The sequence below is a fragment of the Dendrobates tinctorius genome, unplaced genomic scaffold, assembly GCF_039654945.1.
Source record: "Dendrobates tinctorius isolate UK_male_01 unplaced genomic scaffold, ASM3965494v1 ptg000011l, whole genome shotgun sequence".
NCBI classification, from domain to species: Eukaryota; Metazoa; Chordata; class Amphibia; order Anura; family Dendrobatidae; genus Dendrobates; species Dendrobates tinctorius.
This window is the reverse complement of record NW_027361679.1, coordinates 39,994,745-40,013,745: the sequence shown is the minus strand read 5'-3', so window position 1 is coordinate 40,013,745 and position 19,001 is coordinate 39,994,745. Positions and strand designations below refer to the sequence as shown.

The window sequence follows — 19,001 nt, the reverse complement described above, 5'->3', positions numbered from 1 at the left end:
CACACGTCACAGAGTGAACTATTTTGTCATCAATGTCCGATTTGTTTGTGACAAAAATGAAATAGTTACCAAGACATTGGCAGTAAAAGACACCAAAGCTCATCACACCAGTGAGTTTCTCCAGGTCTTGGTGGAAAAGGTTCTGCAAGACTATGAACTTAAAAAAGAGCAAGTTCTTTCTGTCGTAACTGACAATGCTTCAAATATGATAAGTACTATTAAGCTAATGAATGAGAGTAATGATGGTGACCAGCAGCTAGAAGAACATTCTGGGTCCACAGACACAGAAATGTTTGAAATAGAGGAACACAGTATTGTAACCGAAAATGGCGGCGGTAAGCGCAGACTGCGCAGGCGCCGATTCCGGCGCTACAACACGCCCAGAACAGGACAGCGCTGGACACAGGGAAGAAAGGTGAGTATAAATGTTTTTTTGGTTTTTTTTTAATGTGTGCAGTTTAATAGAGGTGAGGGGGACAATTCATATCAGGATTGGGGGTGAGGGGACCATGTATACCACGAAAGGGAGGTGAGGGGACCATGCATACCACGAAAGGGGAGTGAGGGGACCATGCATACCACGAAAGGGGGTGAGAGGACCATGCATACCAGGATTGGGGGGGGTGATAGGACCATGCATACCTGGATAGGGGGGTGAGAGGACCATGCATACCTGGATAGGGGGGTGAGAGGACCATGCCTTCCAGGATTGGGGGATGAGAGGACCATGCATACCAGGATAGGGGTTTGAGGGGACCATGCATACCAGAATTGGGGGGTGAGAGGACCATGCATACCAGGATTGCGGGGTGAGAGGACCATGCATACCAGGATAGGGGGGGTGAGGGGACCATGCATACCAGGATAGGTGGGTGAAGGGACCATGCATACCAGGATTGGGGGGTGAGGGGACCATGCATACCAGAATAGGGGGGGTGAGAGGACCATGGATACCAGAATAGGGGGGGTGAGAGGACCATGCATACCAGGATAGTGGGGTGAGGGGACCATGCATACCAGGATAGGTGGGTGAGGGGACCATGCATACCAGGATTGGGGGGTGAGAGGACCATGCATACCAGAATAGGGGGGTGAGAGGACCATGCATACCAGAATAGGGGGGGTGAGAGGACCATGCATCCCAGGATAGTGGGGTGAGAGGACCATGCATACCAGGATTGGGGAGTGAGGGCACCATGCATACTATGATAGGGATGAAGGGGTACCATGCATACCACGATAGGGATGAGGGGGTGCCATGCATACCATGATTGGGGGGTGAGGGTACCATACATACCAGGATAGGGATGAGGGGTGCAGCACATACCAGGATGGCAGACCATATACCAATAAAAATGCCCACCACCCGGGCGTAGAACGGGTTCATAGCTAGTGTATGTATGTATGTATGTATATATATATATATATGTGTGTGAAGTCACAGTAGTTTGCACCTGTTCACATTTCCTTCTTTTCTGTTAGATGCTGCTCAATCTTTTTTTTTTCACCAAGACTATGGTCAGCGTGCAACTTGGTTGCCATCAGAATGTGCAGCAGAAAAGTTGCATGATGTGTATAAATGAATGCTTTTCTACAGGAAAATAGGCAAAGTTATCTCTGTAAAGCAATCCTTATTATTATAGTGCTTGAAAAAAGCACTATCTTGTAATCCGAACGCTGCTAACTTATTCTTCTTCTGCATCTTCTTCTTATTATTCAGTTGATTTTCCGCAATTAATGCGGCCCGAACCGCTACATGAACAGACTCCGTTGAGGTGTCGTTTCGAAGCCAGCGTCCACGAGTGGTGTGCTAAGTAATTTTCGTGTCGATCGGACTTGTAGTTTTTGCGCAATTTGCGTTTGAAAAAAACATTTTCCTCAATCCATTTCAATGGGAAAATTTTGCCACAGGGAAAACATGCCCTGAGGCGATTCAAATGGCAGTTAAGCTCATTGATATGCGCAGGCAGACCCAGTTACTATGCCAACGCTTACGAACTATATATGACCCCTCCAGGACACAGTTTCTGGCAGATAATATCAGCTCTTAAAGCGAAGCCCACAGCACAAATACAAATCTAGCTTCATCACATGACGCATGCCCCTGAGAGAGAATGTGCGCCAAAGTGGATTTAGAATCCCAGTGAGCCAAACTGGCTCTTAAAGGGCCGACGCGTCAAAGTGATTCTTAAAGGGCCGGCGCACCGAAATGAGTCTTAAAGGGCTGGCGCACCAAATCGAAAGCTGAATGACCCCAGGCTCCAAATCGTAGGCTGAGCCACCCCGGCCTCCAAATAGGAGGCTGATCGACCCTGGCCTACAAATCGGAGGCTGAGCCACCCTGGCCTCGAAATCGGACCCAGAGTGGCCCCGCCCACCAAATCGGACCCAGAGTGACCCCGCCCACCAAATCGGACCCTGAGGGGCCCGCCCACCAAATCGGACCCTGAGGGGCCCGCCCACCAAATCGGACCCTGAGGGGCCCCGCCCACCAAATCAGACCCTGAAGGGCTCCGCCCACCAAATTAGACCCAGAGTGGCCTCGCCCACCAAATCTGACCCAGAGTGGCCCCGCCCACCAAATTGGACCCAGAGTGGCCCCGCCCACCAAATCGGACCCTGAGGGGCCCCGCCCACCAAATCAGACCCTGAAGGGCTCCGCCCACCAAATTAGACCCAGAGTGGCCTCGCCCACCAAATCTGACCCTGAGGGGCCCTGCCCACCAAATCGGACCCAGAGTGGCCCCGCTCACCAAATTGGACCCAGAGGGGCTCCACCGACAAAATCAGACCCTGAGGGGCCCCACCCACAAAATCGGACCCTGAGGGGCCCCACCCACAAAATCGGACCCTGAGGGGCCCCACCCACAAAATTGGACCCTGAGGGGCCCCACCCACAAAATTGGACCCTGAGGGGCCCCACCCACAAAATCGGACCCTGAGGGGCCACACCCACAAAATCGGACCCTGAGGGGCCACACCCACAAAATCGGACCCTGAGGGATCCCGGCCACCAATTCAAGCCCTGAGGAGCCCAGGCCACCGAATCGGATCCTGAGGGGCCCCACCCACCAAATCAGACCCTGAGGCCAAAGTGGCCCATGAGAGGCACCAACAGTTAAAACGGATCCTGAGTTGAAAGTCTTGCAGGAGCAGCTGGCAAGTCTCTCTTAAAGGGGCAGCCTGGGCACCATTTCAAAGCACTATCTGTACTTCCTTCAGGAAATACACATCTAGTTCCATATGATATTTATCCATGTGGATAAATATCAATGGCCAAGTTAGTGAAACCTCTTTGAGACAAACAAAATTGATTGAAAAGTATTCATATAACGTTTGTTCTTCTAACATTATAAGGCCAGAATGTAAAATATGCGGTAGAGCGGAACATCTGGTCTGAGTGAAGTAGGATCTTCTCAAAAGGTCTGTCTTGTCAAGAGGTTTCTCTGTATAGCATTTGATAGAAGATTATTAGATAAATAATCTGTTTATTGTGTACATTTTTATCCTGGACCTAAAATAATAATTGCATCATCCTCAGGCTGGCCGTTGGGAATCGTCTCATCTGCATGGAATGTTAATCTCTTGTGTTATCCTACCTTTTGTGCAACTGGAAGTCCATTCTGACTATTTCACCTCTCTTCAAATTCTTGCACGACACTTCTGCCGACAGTCTGTATTTTCCTATTTCTGGTTTCATATTTATGTAAATAGATATATCCATATAGGATATATGCCATTCAGTGTCGCACTGGGAAGCCAAAGGTCCACGAATAACATTGACTCTTGAGACTCAATTTTCAGCTACATGCAAATACTACATTACTCATCATTCACAAATGTGCCTATGTTTATATGTAATAAGCTGGGTATCTTGTTAAATGAATGAAGATATGTTGCTTTTGTCTCTATACAGTATAATGAATCTGATGTACTGCTAATATAAGGTGGTGGGGTCCGACACCTGCACAGGGGGCTCACTGGGAAATTTACCTGTTCCCCAATTGGCCAGTCTGAGTCTGATGCTATTGCAAGTTTTTTTTTTCTGTAGCTTTGATGTATAGGATATTGAGTTTGTTTGTTATTAAACTTCTTGTTTCAGGATAGAATGCAATAATAATTTTCTCTCTTATGGTGTTATGCAGATTATTAGTATTTCCTGTAAAAAGCAGTCACGATGTATCTTCTTGTATTGATGATTCTGTATTACCTCCGCAGATTCATATTTATTCCCTTGGAATGACATTATACTGGGGAGCAGACTACAATGTACCTCAAAGTCAGGTAAATATCACTGCTGTTATATGCAGATAAAAGCTAATTTGTCATCAGGTTTTTACTACCCCAATTGAGAGCTGCATGATGTAAGTGCAGAGACCCTGATTCTAGCATTTTCGGTTACTGGTCTGCTTGGTGCAGTTTTGATAAATCACTATGTTATCTGCTGCAGATCTATTAGTTTTCTGAAGACTGAACACTGTATAACCCCACCCACATCTCTTATTGACAGCTTTTTGTGTACACTGTGCATAGGCAGAAAGTTACTAATCATTGGTGGATGTGGGGTTACACAGAGTTCATGCATATGGAAGATTACTTGGTAGCAGCTTTATTAGTCCTCCAGTCATAGTCTCCTGCTTTTTAAACAGTGATTTTACAGATTAGTTTTATAGTTTGACGGATCAGACCTCTACAGACACAATAACATTGAATAAGTTAGATTTTTTTTTTAATGACTATTTAATTCATATTGTGCCATGTCACATTGGCAGAGGCCCTGAGGTGCCAGAAAAGCAGAAACCCCCAATAAGTGACGTCACTTTACAAACTACACCCGCTTATGAATTCATCTAAGGGTGCAGTGAACATATTGACACCAAATGTGCACCTCAGAATTATATACCATTGGGCAGTGAATAAAGAATAATTACATTTTTACCACTAAAATGTTGTTTTAGCCCCAGTTTATTTATTTTTATAAGGGCTAATAGGAAAAAATGGTCCTCACAGTTTGTTGTGTAATTTTTCCTGAGTAAGCCAATACTCTATATGTAATCGGGAACTACTTTTCATGCACAGTGGAAAGCTCAGAAGTGAAGGAGCACAATATTATAGTGCAGATTTTACGGTTATAGTTTGCGGGTGCCATGACCCACTGGAAGGCCCCTGAGTTGCCAGAACAGCAGAACCCCCCAATAAGTGACCCTATTTTACAACCCAGACCTCTCAATGAATTCATCTAGGGGTGCAGTGATTATACTGACAGTACGGGTGTGTCACAGAATTTTGTACCATTGGGCAGTGAACAAAAAACGATTACATTTTTACCAAAAAAATTTAGTTTTCACCCAAGATTTTAAATTTTCACGTGGGGAAATTGGTAAAATTGCCACTAACATTTGTCTCAATTTCTGCTGAGCTTGGCAATACCCCATATGTGGCTGTACAATACTGCTTAGCCACATGATGAGACTTAGGAGGGACGAAGTGCTATTTGCCTCCTTCAGCACAATTTTCCTAGAATAGTGTGCGGATTCCATATACTGTATACACTCGCGTATAAGCCGAGATTTTCAGCCCATTTTTTAAGGCTGAAAGTCCCCCTCTCAGCTTATACACGAGTCATATACCGGGGGTCGGCGGGAGAGGGGGAGCCGGGATGTCAGAGACCATACTCACCCCCTCCTGGCGCTTCTCTGCAGCCCCTGCTTCTCCATATTTCTCCTGTGCCTGTGTTCAGGGTTACGTGGTACCGCCCATTAAAGTCATGAATATGCGCATATTCATGACTTTAATGAGTGGTACCACGTGACCGTTGAATGCAGGAAGAAGACGACCGAGGGACAAGCAGGGGCTGCAGAGAAGACTGTGCGCCAGGAGGGGGTGAGTATGACGGGGGGCAGAGCAATATTCACCTGTCCCCGTTCCATCGCCGTGCACCACTGTCTCCTGGGTCCTCTGGCTGTGACGTTCAGCAGAGGGCGCGATGACGTAGTCATTGCACGCCCACTGCTGAACGTCACTGCAGAGATCCGGGAGACACAGCTGCGCTCAGTGATGGATCGGGGACCGGTAAATATCGGCAGTGCCGGGGGCCTGAGCAAGCGGCGACACCGGTACCTGGCCCCCAGCGACGAGAGGTGAGTGTGTCATTTTTTTTTTAATTGCAGCAGTGGCAGCCACAATATATGGGGGGTATTTATCTTCTTAGTCCAGCATTAACCCTTGTGCAGCAGCATATGGGGGGGTATTTATCTATGGAGCATCTTCTTGGGCCAGCATTAACCCATGTGCAGCAGCATATGGGATTTTTTTTTATCTATGGAGTATCTTGTTGGGCCACCATTAACCCTTGTGCAGCAATATATGGTGGGTTTTTATCTATGGAGCATCTTCTTGGGCCACCATTAACCCTTGTGCAGCACCACCCTCAGCTTATACATTAGTTAATAAGTTTTCCCATTTTTTTGTGGCAAAATTAGGGGGGGGGTCGGCTTATACACAAGTATATACGGTATCTATATAGAGCACCTAAGTGCTAGAAGAGAAGACTACCCTTCTCAAATGACCCCATTTAGGAAATTATACCCCTTTGGGAATTCATCTACAGGTGTAGTGATGATTTGACTCCATGGATGTTTTCCAGAAGCCTAGCTTGTGTTACTGAAGACACGCACCCGTAAATTAGGCGGGCTCTCTTCACTATAGAACTGCCAAAAAAACAGCAATTCAGGAATCGTATTTTTGGGGCTCCATGCGTGCGTAGTATGCGTAATATTCCATGTGAAGTAAAATTGTTAAGGCACCGTTATTCTTTGGGACAGTACGATTACAGCAATACCATGTTTATATAATTTTTTATGTTTTTGTGCTTTTACCCAATAAAAACTATTTTATGGGAAAAATTATTATTTTTGCATCACTGTAATGTGAGAGCTATAGCGTTTTTATTTTTCCACTGATGGAGCTGTATGGCAACTTGTTTTTTTGTGGGAGAAGATGATATTTTCAGAGATACTATTTTTATTTGAATTTATCTTTTTGATTGTGTCTAGTTCCACTTTTTGTTCGGCGGGATGATGAAACGGCAGTTTTTTGCTTAGTTTTTTTATGATGTTCACTGAAGGGATTAAATAGTGTGACAGTGTTAGAGATCTGATCGTTTCAGACGTGGCAAAACCAAATATGTGTACTTTTTTAACATAAAAATATGTATTTATGGGTATAATTTTTTAGATTTCTTTTGTAAACATTTTTTTTTGAAAATCACATTTTTATACCTCTCAGTGCTGCACTGGCAGATTGCCTCTTAGATCATGCTGTGAGCATGGTCTAACAGGCTTTCCGTAACTTGGAGCCCCTTACCTCTCCCAGCTTTCTAAATGTTGCAATCCATATCAGCATTTATGGGGTTAAACAGCCAGGGGCATTTCGGACATCACTCCTGTCTGTGAGAGCCAGGTGTCAGCTGTCATGTTAGCTGAACACCTGGCGGCAATTGCATGAGCACAGCTTCTGTGCCTGTGCGATATCCAGGATGTAACCATGCGTCCCAGGTCGGCAACCCCTTCCCAGCCAGGATGTATGGATACGTCCAAGGTTATGAAGGGGCGCACCACTCCAGCGGGTTTTTTTTTAGTGCTGGATTGGTGCTTTAAATGTAAGTCCCCTGCCCCCGCTCATATACTCACCCTCCGGTGTCTTCATCGCTTCTTGGCACCCCTCCGGTCCCATGATGTCATCTTTTGACCACAGCTTCTGACTATCCGGAAGTCAGAAGCTACGTCACAAGCTCTCAATGCAAATCTATGAGAACCAAAACGAGGCTCTCATAGACTCGTTTTGAAAAGTGACCTCCGCGCTGCTGGAGACCAAACAGAGCGATGCTGGAAAGCGATGAAGGCAGCGGCAGGTGAGTATGAGACAGGGGCAGGGGAATTACATGTAAAGCACCACTCTGGCAGTGCAGTAAAAAAGACACTGGAGTGGTGCTTTGAGGCAAGAGCAATTCATCTCTTAATTAATCTACTATTTTAGGTTTTGACATTACAAGTAATTTGGTTAGAAGGAGCTTTAGATTTGGAAGGTAGATGCAATTTTTGAGCAATCAGTTTAGCTTATAATCAAAAATTTTTCATCTCTTGTCTACACTTCTTTTTGTAAAGTATGGTAATTATTATTACATGTGCATGTTTCCATTTCTTTTCCAGCCATCATTGATTTGCGTTGATAACTCTTACTATTTGATGGATATTGTGTATTATGAGATGGATGTTACAAACTTCTAACAAAAGAGCAAGGGTGCCATTGTTTTTGTTGATTGTTGCAATGACAAATCTCTCATATAGCCGTGATCAACAGTTTTGATCCAATTTGTAAATTCCATGTCCAAGAATAGAAAAAAAAATAACAAATGAAAATGTCATTATAAATAAAGCACCATGAATAAATGGCATTATAATAATAATAAATAATGATAATAATAATTATAACTAATACCTAAATACATTCAATTAGCAACTCACAACAATTTTCTCTAATGAGATAATCCTAATAAAATGCCTTTTGTTCTCTTACACTGACAGAAACTTGTCTTAGAATGATAGGACAGATGTCGCTGAGCATTTGCAGTAAGAAGCTACACTTCTGTGACATGAAGATCATTCCAGTAGTTGATCAGACAAACATGTTAATTCTGCTTACCTCAGCACCCTGTTATTTCTAGTATATGATCATACAGACTGGGAGGACAGCAGTGTGACCTGCTGCCTCTTACATCAGCTACCTTGGTATATCCTGTATTAAATTTGACAGGCCAGGTGGATAGCAGTATGAAGAACCTTTTTTTTTACCTTATCTTTTCCGGTATCACAAGTATTTGACCAGAAAGACAGGATGGACAGCAGGGTGATTTGCCTCTTTTTACCTCACACTCCGAGATAACCCAACCCTATCAGAAGATAGGGTTGACATCAGTAAGAATAGCCTTTTCTTACTTCAGCACCCTTTGTATCTCCATTATTAGATCAGAAAGACAGAGTAAACAGTATTGTGAGTGGCCTCTTGATACCTCAGCACTCCTGGTACTGCCAGTATTATATCAAAAAGACAGGGTGGAAAGCTGCATGAGCAACCTCTTCTAATCTCAAATATCCTGGTAGCAGCAGTATTAGATCAGAAAAATAGGGTGGACAGCAGGGTGAGCAAGCTCGCCTTACCTCAGAGATCCTGGTAGCAGCATTATTAGATCAGAAAAATAGGGTGGACAGCAGGGTGACCAAGTTCTCCTTACCCCAGGAATCCTGGTAGCAGCATTCTTAGATCAGAAAAATACGGTGGACAGCAGGGTGAGTAAGCTCTCCTTACCTTAGAGATCCTGGTAGCAGCAATATTAGATCAGAAAAATAGGGTGGACAGCAGGGTGAGCAAGCTCGCCTTACCTCAGAGATCCTGGTAGCAGCATTATTAGATCAGAAAAATAGGGTGGACAGCAGGGTGACCAAGTTCTCCTTACCTCAGAGATCCTGGTAGCAGCAATATTAGATCAGAAAAATAGGGTGGACAGCAGGGTGACCAAGTTCTCCTTACCCCAGAGATCCTGGTAGCAGCATTATTAGATCAGAAAAATAGGGTGGACAGCAGGGTGAGCAAGCTCTACTTACCTCAGAGATCCTGGTAGCAGCATTATTAGATCAGAAAAATAGGGTGGACAGCAGGGTGAGCAAGCTCTCCTTACCTCAGAGATCCTAGTAGCAGCAGTATTAGATCAGAAAAATAGGGTGGACAGCAGTGTGGGAAGATTATTCTTACCTTCCTACCCCTCAAGATTAGATAATAATATCCACTGGCACACCTTCCTACCGATGAATATATAACAACATTTCTATTTCCAGAGAACCTCCTTAATCCTTTACAAAAAAATCTAAACCTGTTTTGATTTTGGGATACACGTTCAAGTCAAATGGGAATTACAATGAAGTTTGTGGGTCAACCTGCGAAATGCTACAAGTTTATGTTTGTGTGCAACTTTTAAAACTAAATCTGTGTGACTTGCGTCTCATAGATTTTAATAGTTAGGTGTGACTTTTACTTGCACGTGATTTTAACCACAACAATGTCCATAAACATATATTTATATATATATATATATTATATATATATATATATACTAGATGGTGGCCTGATTCTATCGCATCGGGTATTCTAGAGTCTCTGTTAAAAAAAAAAATAGTGATACTCACCTCCCGACGGCCCCCGGACTCTTTCTCCTCTCACCACGCTCCCGGCATCTTTCGGTCCCAGTAATGCTTAGCGCGAAACATTGCTGATGAGGTTGCGCTTTCGCGAGAGTGACGTCATCTCCGGCCTTTGCTAAGCATTACTGGGACCAGAAGATGCCAGGAGCGTGGTGAGAGGAGGGACAGAGTCCTGGGGTCGTCGGAAGGTGAGTATATAACCATTTTTTATTTTAACAGAGACTCTAGAATACCCGATGCGATAGAATCGGGCCACCATCTAGTGTACTATACTCCTGTTACACCCGGAGCTGCTGTCACTGTTCTGCTGTTACCTAATGTATTGTACTCCAGTTACAGCCAGAGCTGCAATCACTGTTCTGCTGTTACCTAATGTATTGTACTCCAGTTACACCCAGAGCTGCTGTCACTGTTCTTCTGCTATCTAATATATTATACTCCAGTTAATCCCAGAGCTGCAGTCACTGTTCTGCTTTTACCTAATGTATTGTAGTCCAGTTACACCCAGAGCTGCAGTCACCGTTCTGCTCTTACCTAATGTATTATACTCCTATTACAGCCAGAGCTGCAGTCACTGTTCAGATCTTACCAAATGTATTGTACTCAAGTTACACCCAGAGCTGCTGTCACTGTTCTGCTGTTATCTAATGTATTGTACTCCAGTTAATCCCAGAGCTGCAGTCAATGTTCTGCTGTTACCTAATGTATTGTACTCCAGTTACACCCAGATCTGCAGTCACTGTTCTGTTGTTGCCTAATGTACTCCTGTTACATCCAGAGCTGCAGACACTGTTCTGCTGTTACCTAATGTAGTGTACTCCAGTTACACCCAGATGTGCAGTCACTGTTCTGCTGTTATCTAATGTATTGTACTCCAGTTACTCCCAGAGCTGCAGTCACTGTTCTGCTGTTACCTAATGTAGTGTACTTGTCACGGGGGGCTTAGTTCAACTAAGGCTGTAACTCCCGGGGCCCCTGTGATGTCCCTCTAACTAGGGGAAACCCTGTCTGGCCCTCAACCCAGGGTTTTTGCTGATGGTGCAAATGCCTGAGCCTCCACCCTTTCCTTATCTCCTGCTCAGCCCTGCACTTAACCCTCCACCCTCCACCCAGTGAGGAGTCACAACACCAAAGCCCCCACACAAATATGACAGACAGGGGGAACTTAAACTGCACTGCGCTGCACACACACAGGAATAAACAGTAATGTGAACAGGGCACAACTAAACACAAATATGGGAAGGAGAAAGGATAATAACGGATCATACGCCACCAGACACGAATCTCTCTCTCTGCAACACCTCCACTCCAGACCGGAACCACTTGGTATGAAACACAAGCTATAATCGGCGACGCCCATAGGCCAGCATGACTATTTAAAGACCGTGGGCGTGACTAACCATCCAACCTGGTCTCCAGCAGGATTAACCCCCGAGAGCCTGAAGATCAAGCCGGCGCCACTGAGGCTATAGTGGCTGGAGGTGGAACTACCTCTGCCTGCCGGACGCAGTGGTGTGAACAGCGTCCGACATGACAGTACTCCTGTTACACCCAGAGCTGCAGTCACTGTTCTGCTGTTATCTAATGTAGTGTACTCAAGTTACTCCCAGATCTGCAGTCACTGTTCTGCTGTTATCTAATTACCTAATCTATTGTACTCGAGAATATGTACAGGACTGTGCCTGTGTAATGAGCAATGCAGCAGTGATGCCTTTAACGGCTGTAATGTGCCTGTACAATAAGCAATGCAGCCGTGTTGCCACGATGACTAAGCAACTGTCGCTGATTGGTTGCTGCCTGACTGCCACGACCAATCAGCGAGGTGGGATTTCCATTACAGACAGACAGAATTAGACAATTTATATAGTAGATATATATATATACAGGGGACCTTAAGGTAAAGAAAACATAAGCCCCATCACAATCAAAAACATGGGTGCGTTAAAGATATAAAGCCTAGAAAATGGATACAGTGTATCCAGAACACACCACTCAAGGGAGGTATTAAAAATAGTAATTTTTATTCAAAAGTTTAGTACACATGATAAAAAGACATGAATCAAGGATATTAACATGAAACATGTAGAATGACACAATCAAAAGAGGAAAGTACGGTACTCAAGCAAGTAAGAGTGGTAGAGTGGAATAGTAACAGGCTGCAGGTAAATAATAGCAGTGTATTAAATAGATCTTAAACAGAGACCCAGGGTGTCAGGCTGGTAATAAAATGCAAGTAGTACAAATCTTAATAGCCATTCAAGACAACCAGGAAATATCTAAGTTAAAGCTTACCCATATTGCAGTATAAATGCTTGTCCACAATACCATAGACGCCCCAACACGCGTTTTGCGGATGTGCTTTCAAGTTGCACAGATGTTTTTAATTGTGCAACTCGTCGCACACCTCGTACCTTCTTGTACCTCTAACCTTAGTTTTTGATTAATCCAAAATGTGCCTCAAAAATGCTTTCTAACGCCATATACTTATGTGTCTTTGTATTCCTGTATGTGTACTTTACATTTGGAGCATTATAACTTGTGTGATTGTAATAAATGTAGACCATTTTTTTGCAGCCTATCAAACTGGGGGAACGCTTGAACAGTATTTTGCTGGACATGTGTGATGACAGTTGTATCACAAGACTGACTACGCGCACGGTTTTAGATGGCTGCAGTGCCTTCATTCGCAACAATAACTGCGCACCTTCCTTCTATTACATCAAACAGCTGGTAAAGCTGGTGCTTGGCAGCCTAACTTGGGTGAGTTTTTTTTAAAACTTGATTAATATCAATCAGAAGGACAAATATTAGGGCCCATTTATGTATCGGGTGATATGCTACAGAGTATGATGATTTGCTGATTTTATGCTTGCTTAAAAATCATATCACCTGCCGATTTACTTGTATATCAGAATAGTAGGGAATGAGCGATCCTAGAATTGTCTGATCATTGTCCCGTCTAAATGCGCTATTTCCTTTTTGCTATCCTTACATTCACATGAACTGTTAATATCAAGCGATATAGGAAAGATGTGTTTTTTTTTTTTTGTAAAAACAAAAAAACAAAAACAAAACCTTTTTCTTTTGCTTCCGTAGTTGATAATCTATTTTTCCTTTCAGATGGATCAGGCGGGCAATAAGGTAAATGAAACGGATCGTAACCAGGCAATCCGTGACAGACTACGAGGGAAAGGCCTGCCCTCAGGTTTGTTGTAAAGTCGTTTCTGCTTCTAGTTTTTTGATCTAATGATATAACTCATGTTTCCATTAGAACCATTCTTCCCATTCTATGACCTGATTTTAATGCTGGATTCACACAATCTAATTTTGGTCATTGTAGATATTTTTTTTTAGATTTCTGAATTATCATGGATATGTTCAGGGGCGGACACTGACAGCTTGGGGCCCCTGTGCAAGAAATGTGTCTGGGCCCCCTCCTTTTATGGCGTCAAAGCTACGAGTGTATGAGTGTGTATTAGGGTGACTGGATCTCATATGGGGGGGAAAAAATGTCAGAATCTTGTTCGTCTGGACCCCACAAAACGATTCCCCTTTCCAAATATTAAGATAGCCAAAATTTGAGCTCGATCAAACGACGTTAACCCGTGCCGCTCGTCGCTCAAAGTTTGAAAAAATCCAAATTGAGGTATTTTAAGATTTAGGTATTTTGCATAGTCTGTTAGACTATAAAGAATGTGACAACAACATTGCAGAAATAGCCCTGACCAAATTTTCGAACCATTTGTGGTATTTGAATGCAGAGTTGGTGGGATTATCGTTTTTTGATCCCACCATTACAGACAATGAAAAGTTGTTAATGGCTAATAAATTGCTCAGTAGCACAGATGAACCATCAGAGCACGCTAACCTACATGAGTTGATAATTTTACATAGTTATCTAATCTATTCTAGAGCTTTTGTTAAAGTAGTTTTTGAAACGTCAGAATATAATGCTCGGCATTTGCTTACAACTTGCAGGACATATTGCTTTTGTTCTTCATCTTTTGTCAGAAGGTCGTTAAAGTCGGTTACTTCCTACCTCTTTTAATTTTTCTTTCCTAACTTTTGGATTTACAACCCTAGCGTGCTCTGATGGTTCATCTGTGCTACTGAGCAATTTATTAGCCATTAACAACTTTTCATTGTCTGTAATGGTGGGATCAAAAAACGATAATCCCACCAACTCTGCATTCAAATACCACAAATGGTTCGAAAATTTGGTCAGGGCTATTTTTGCAATGTTGTTGTCACATTCTTTATAGTCTAACAGACTATGCAAAATACCTAAATCTTAAAATACCTCAATTTGGATTTTTTCAAACTTTGAGCGACGAGCGGCACGGGTTAACGTCGTTTGATCGAGCTCAAATTTTGGCTCTCTCAATATCTGGAAAGGGGAATCGTTTTGTGAGGTCCAGACGGACAAAATTCCGACATCGATTTTTTGCGGTCACCCTAGTGTGTATATATATATATAGATATATAGATAGATATTATGTAGCCACACACATGCATGTATATATATTACATAGTCTCCTTTATTATGTATATTGCTGTCCCTTACACAGTGCCCTCTCTTGTTATGTACAGTACCGTCCCTTACATATTGAATTATATAGAGCCCTGTTTTTTATTACATACCGTCCTGTCTTGTTAGCTGTATAATGCAATGATGGCTGATGAAGCATGGGAAAGCTTCTTTTCTAATGGAGGAGCTGATGGACTGGTAGTTTGGTCACCGGCTCCTCGATCAGCAGTCATTTTATATCTAAAAAGAGAGGGGACTAGGTAATAAAAGAGGGCACTGTAAATAACAAAATTAACAAGAATACACTATGTAAGAGACAGCACTATACATAACAGCAGAGGAAGCTATATAATAAGGGGCGGCACCATATATAACTAGAGAGGATGGTACGTAATAAGGGATGGTGTTATACATAATAAAAGAGGAAACTATGTAACTAAGGATGGTGTTAAACAGAATTAGTGAGTACACTATATACTAAGGGACTGTGTTAGACATAGTGAGTACACTATATACTAAGGGACTGTGTTAGACATAGTGAGTACACTATATACTAAGGGACTGTGTTAGACATAATAAGCAATAATGTCTTCCTCCACCTCCCCCAGTTCCTAAGGCCATTATAAGTCCCTCTTCCTCCCACCGCAATCCCCCACACCCCTCATTGTCCTCCTCCCCTCACATCCCATTATTGTCCTCTCCCCCACCCCATCATTGCCCTCTTCACCACCTCCATCATTTTCTTGTCCCCCACCACTATCTTTGCTTTCTCCCGCACCACTCCCATCATTGCCCATTCCACCACCTCCATAATTTCCTCCTCCTCCACCACCCCCATTTATTGCCCTTTCCACCACCAACATCATTGCATTCTCCCCCACCACCATTTCTTTTTCCCCCACCACCCCAATCATTGCCTTCTCCCCATCACCCCCATCATTGCCATCTCCCCATCACTCCCATCATTGCCTTCTCCTTCACCCCATCACTGCCTTCTCCCCATCACTCCAATCATTGCCTGCTCCATCACTCCCATCATTGCCTGCTCTATCACCCCATCACTCCGATCATTGCCTTCCCATCACTCCATCACTCCCATCATTGCTTTCTCCCCATCACTCCCCTCATTGCCTGCTCCATCACCCCATCACTGCCTTCTCTCCATCACTCCCATCATTGCCTTCTCCCCATCACTCCCATGATCCCATCAATGCCTTCTCTCCATTACCCCCTCATGGCCTCTCCCATTACCCCCTCATGGCCTTCTCTCATCACCCCAGGCATCATGGCATCTCCCCATCACGGTCTTCTCCTCATGTCCCCATCTCCTCCAGGGCCAGGCTGACCTACACACACAGACACACACACAGACATACATACACACACAGGCATACAGACATTCACACACAGAAAGACAGACATACACACATACATACACACAGAGACATACATACACACACACACATACATACACACAGACACCACCTCTCTCCTCTCACCTGTCCACAGCATCGCCCGCTCTTCCTCGCTCTGACACAGCAGCGGCGCGCTCCTCTCTGTGTCAGTCAGAGACAGGAAGAGCGGGCGGCGGGCAGGAAGCAGGAAGGGTCTTTGCAGCTCCGCTCCTGCTATTCCCTCTTGCAGGCAGCGGAGCTGCTTGGATCACTCCCTGGCTGCCGCTACACTTGAGGGCAATCAGGCCAGGGGTCCCCGGAGCCTCGGGCCCAGAGAAAACGGCCAGATTGCCCTCATCATTAGCCGCCCTGCAGGGGCCCCCTGGAGGCGCTGGGCCCCGGTGCAGTGCACCAGTTGAACGGGCGGTATGTCCGCCCATGGATATGTTGCCATTTTGTATTTTCATTCTTTCAAATCACTGTATACAGTACAGTACAGTACATGCGGTTTTGTGACTGTTTAATTTGATTACCTCTATTGACTTAAAGAAGCACTCCCATTAAAGTTTTTATCTTCTTACTATGTCATCATATTATATAGCACTGTGTACTTACAATTGCTCTTTTTGCCTTTCAACCTGCTTCTCTCCGATTTTTCAGTGACTTATGACTCATACAATGAAAATACATTTCCTGTTTCTACATAGAGCTTATGCAAATAGTCTCTTAAGAGAGGAAGAGGACTAGAACTCTAGTGCCACCTATTGGAAACAGCAATCCTAGAAGTCAATGTCGACCCTTTAACGAGCCTTGTCACATGACTTTTGTCCTAAGTCATGTGACAAAGCTCATTTAAGGGTCAACATTGACTTTTTGGATTGCTACTTCTAATAGGTGGCACTAGAGTTCTAGTCCTCTTCCTCTCTGAAGAGACTTTTGCATATTTCCCAGAGGAGTATTGTGGCTTTAAGGCTGTGTTCAAAACAGCGTTTTTTTCGCGTTTTTTCCCACGGATTTGCCAAAAAATCCGCTGGAAAAACGTGAAAAAGAAGCTTCCCATTCATTTCTATGCATTTTGCACTTTTTGTGCACATTGATGCGTTTTTTTTATCGCGAAAAAACGCATCGCGGTAAAAAACGCAGCATGCTCATTAATTTCGCGTATTTTTTCGCGTTTCTGGCTTATTCAATGCGTTTTGAAAACGCGCCGGAAAAAAACACATCAAAACCGTGCAAAAAAAACGCAACGAAAACACGCGGAAAACGCGAAGACAAAAAAGGCGCGGTTCCTGGGAAGGGAGTCAGGTTTTTGAGCAGAAATTCTCTGCTACGGGTGCACTTAGCCTTAGTCTCCTGATCTTGGCATGCTTAACATGTCACTCTCCACAAGGAGAACATTATTACTTGGATTACATAGAGCTTAGGCCAGTTTCACATTAGCGCTTTTTAAGCGCACGCACGGCCGGGGGTAGCTCCGCCCCCGAGCCGGCTCTCTGTCCGGCGTGCCCGCCCCTTGCTTGTAGCGCCGCCTACTAGCGGACAGCGGCGCCTGCGATCGGCGCACCCTATCTTTAGCATAGGGTGCGCAGATCGTGCGCAGGCCGTGCGCTAGTTGCGCTTTGACCTGCGCTGCGCACTTTTGACGGTGCGCCGTGCGCGCCAAAATCAAACTTTTCGGATTTTGGCGCGCACGGCGCACCGTCAAAAGTGCGCAGCGCAGGTCAAAGCGCAACTAGCGCACGGCCTGCGCACGATCTGCGCACCCTATGCTAAAGATAGGGTGCGCCGATCGCAGGCGCCGCTGTCCGCTAGGAGGCGGCGCTACAAGCAAGGGGCGGGCACGCCGGGCAGAGAGCCGGCTCGGGGGCGGAGCTACCCCCGGCCGTGCGTGCGCTTAAAAAGCGCTAATGTGAAACCGGCCTTAGGATGATTCAGTTAGTCAGTTTTTTTTTTTGAATCAGATCTTTTTTATTAAACATTCAGGAATCAATACAGAAAGAATATGACATCTTATATAGCTAGTAAAAATTACATTGAGAGCAGATATTATTTAAAGGGTAAAACTCTTCCTGTGTAAGAATAAATAAAAAGAAGAAATCTCAAAACACAGATATTTGCATAAAATTGAGCCTATAAACAACATGGCTCCACAAATAAACAAAAATCAAAATTATACATCAGTGCCTCATTTCAGCGGGAAAACCATCCCCGCCAGCCGCGCCACTCCGCATCATATTTCGCCCCCCCCCGCCCCCCACGGATATCCGGTCCAATCCACCCCAGCCCCCTCCCACCGCGCCACTCAAAATCTACTTCGCCACAAAGGGCACTAGACTTTATTTTCACCCCCCAAGCATCCCCTCATCGCAAGCACAACAGCAACTGGTCCAACATCGCATCCCGTACCAGTGCGCCCGAGGGGAGACCCGGTGACTCCATCCATGGCTGCCAAATTTTGTAAAACTTTCTTAATGCATTTCTTTTTAAATAAGCCCCCCTTTCCAATCTGATGACATTATTTAGTTTATTTTTAAGCTCTGACAATGTTGGTGGCATAGGATCCAACCAATGATATGCAAGTATCTTTCTTGCCTGATACAGGATGCGTGCTATTCCCAGGGCCACTGCAGAGTCCGGGTCAACCCCCTCCTCCCACAAATTCAACAAACATAGACGAGGTGACGGTCGTATTGTGATATGGTATACTTGGGCTATGAGTCCCAGGGTCTGCCTCCAGAAATCCCCAATGTGCCCGCACTCCCACATAACATGCATCAAGTGGGCATCATCCTGCCCACACCTAACACATTGTGTATTGGGCCT

General features: G+C 44.6%; 1 protein-coding gene across 6 annotated transcripts in view; it reads left to right on the top strand.

Moving 5' to 3' along the window:
* The window catches only part of PTPN13 (protein tyrosine phosphatase non-receptor type 13), a 399,005-nt gene that overhangs the window by 162,153 nt on the left and 217,851 nt on the right, over positions 1 to 19,001 (top strand). For all 6 annotated transcript variants that reach the window (XM_073541467.1, XM_073541487.1, XM_073541500.1 and 3 more), the window contains 3 exons: positions 4,219 to 4,284; positions 12,831 to 13,016; positions 13,377 to 13,461. In XM_073541467.1, the coding sequence (XP_073397568.1) occupies positions 4,219 to 4,284; positions 12,831 to 13,016; positions 13,377 to 13,461 (337 nt within the window). The remainder of the gene's footprint in view (positions 1 to 4,218; positions 4,285 to 12,830; positions 13,017 to 13,376; positions 13,462 to 19,001) is intronic.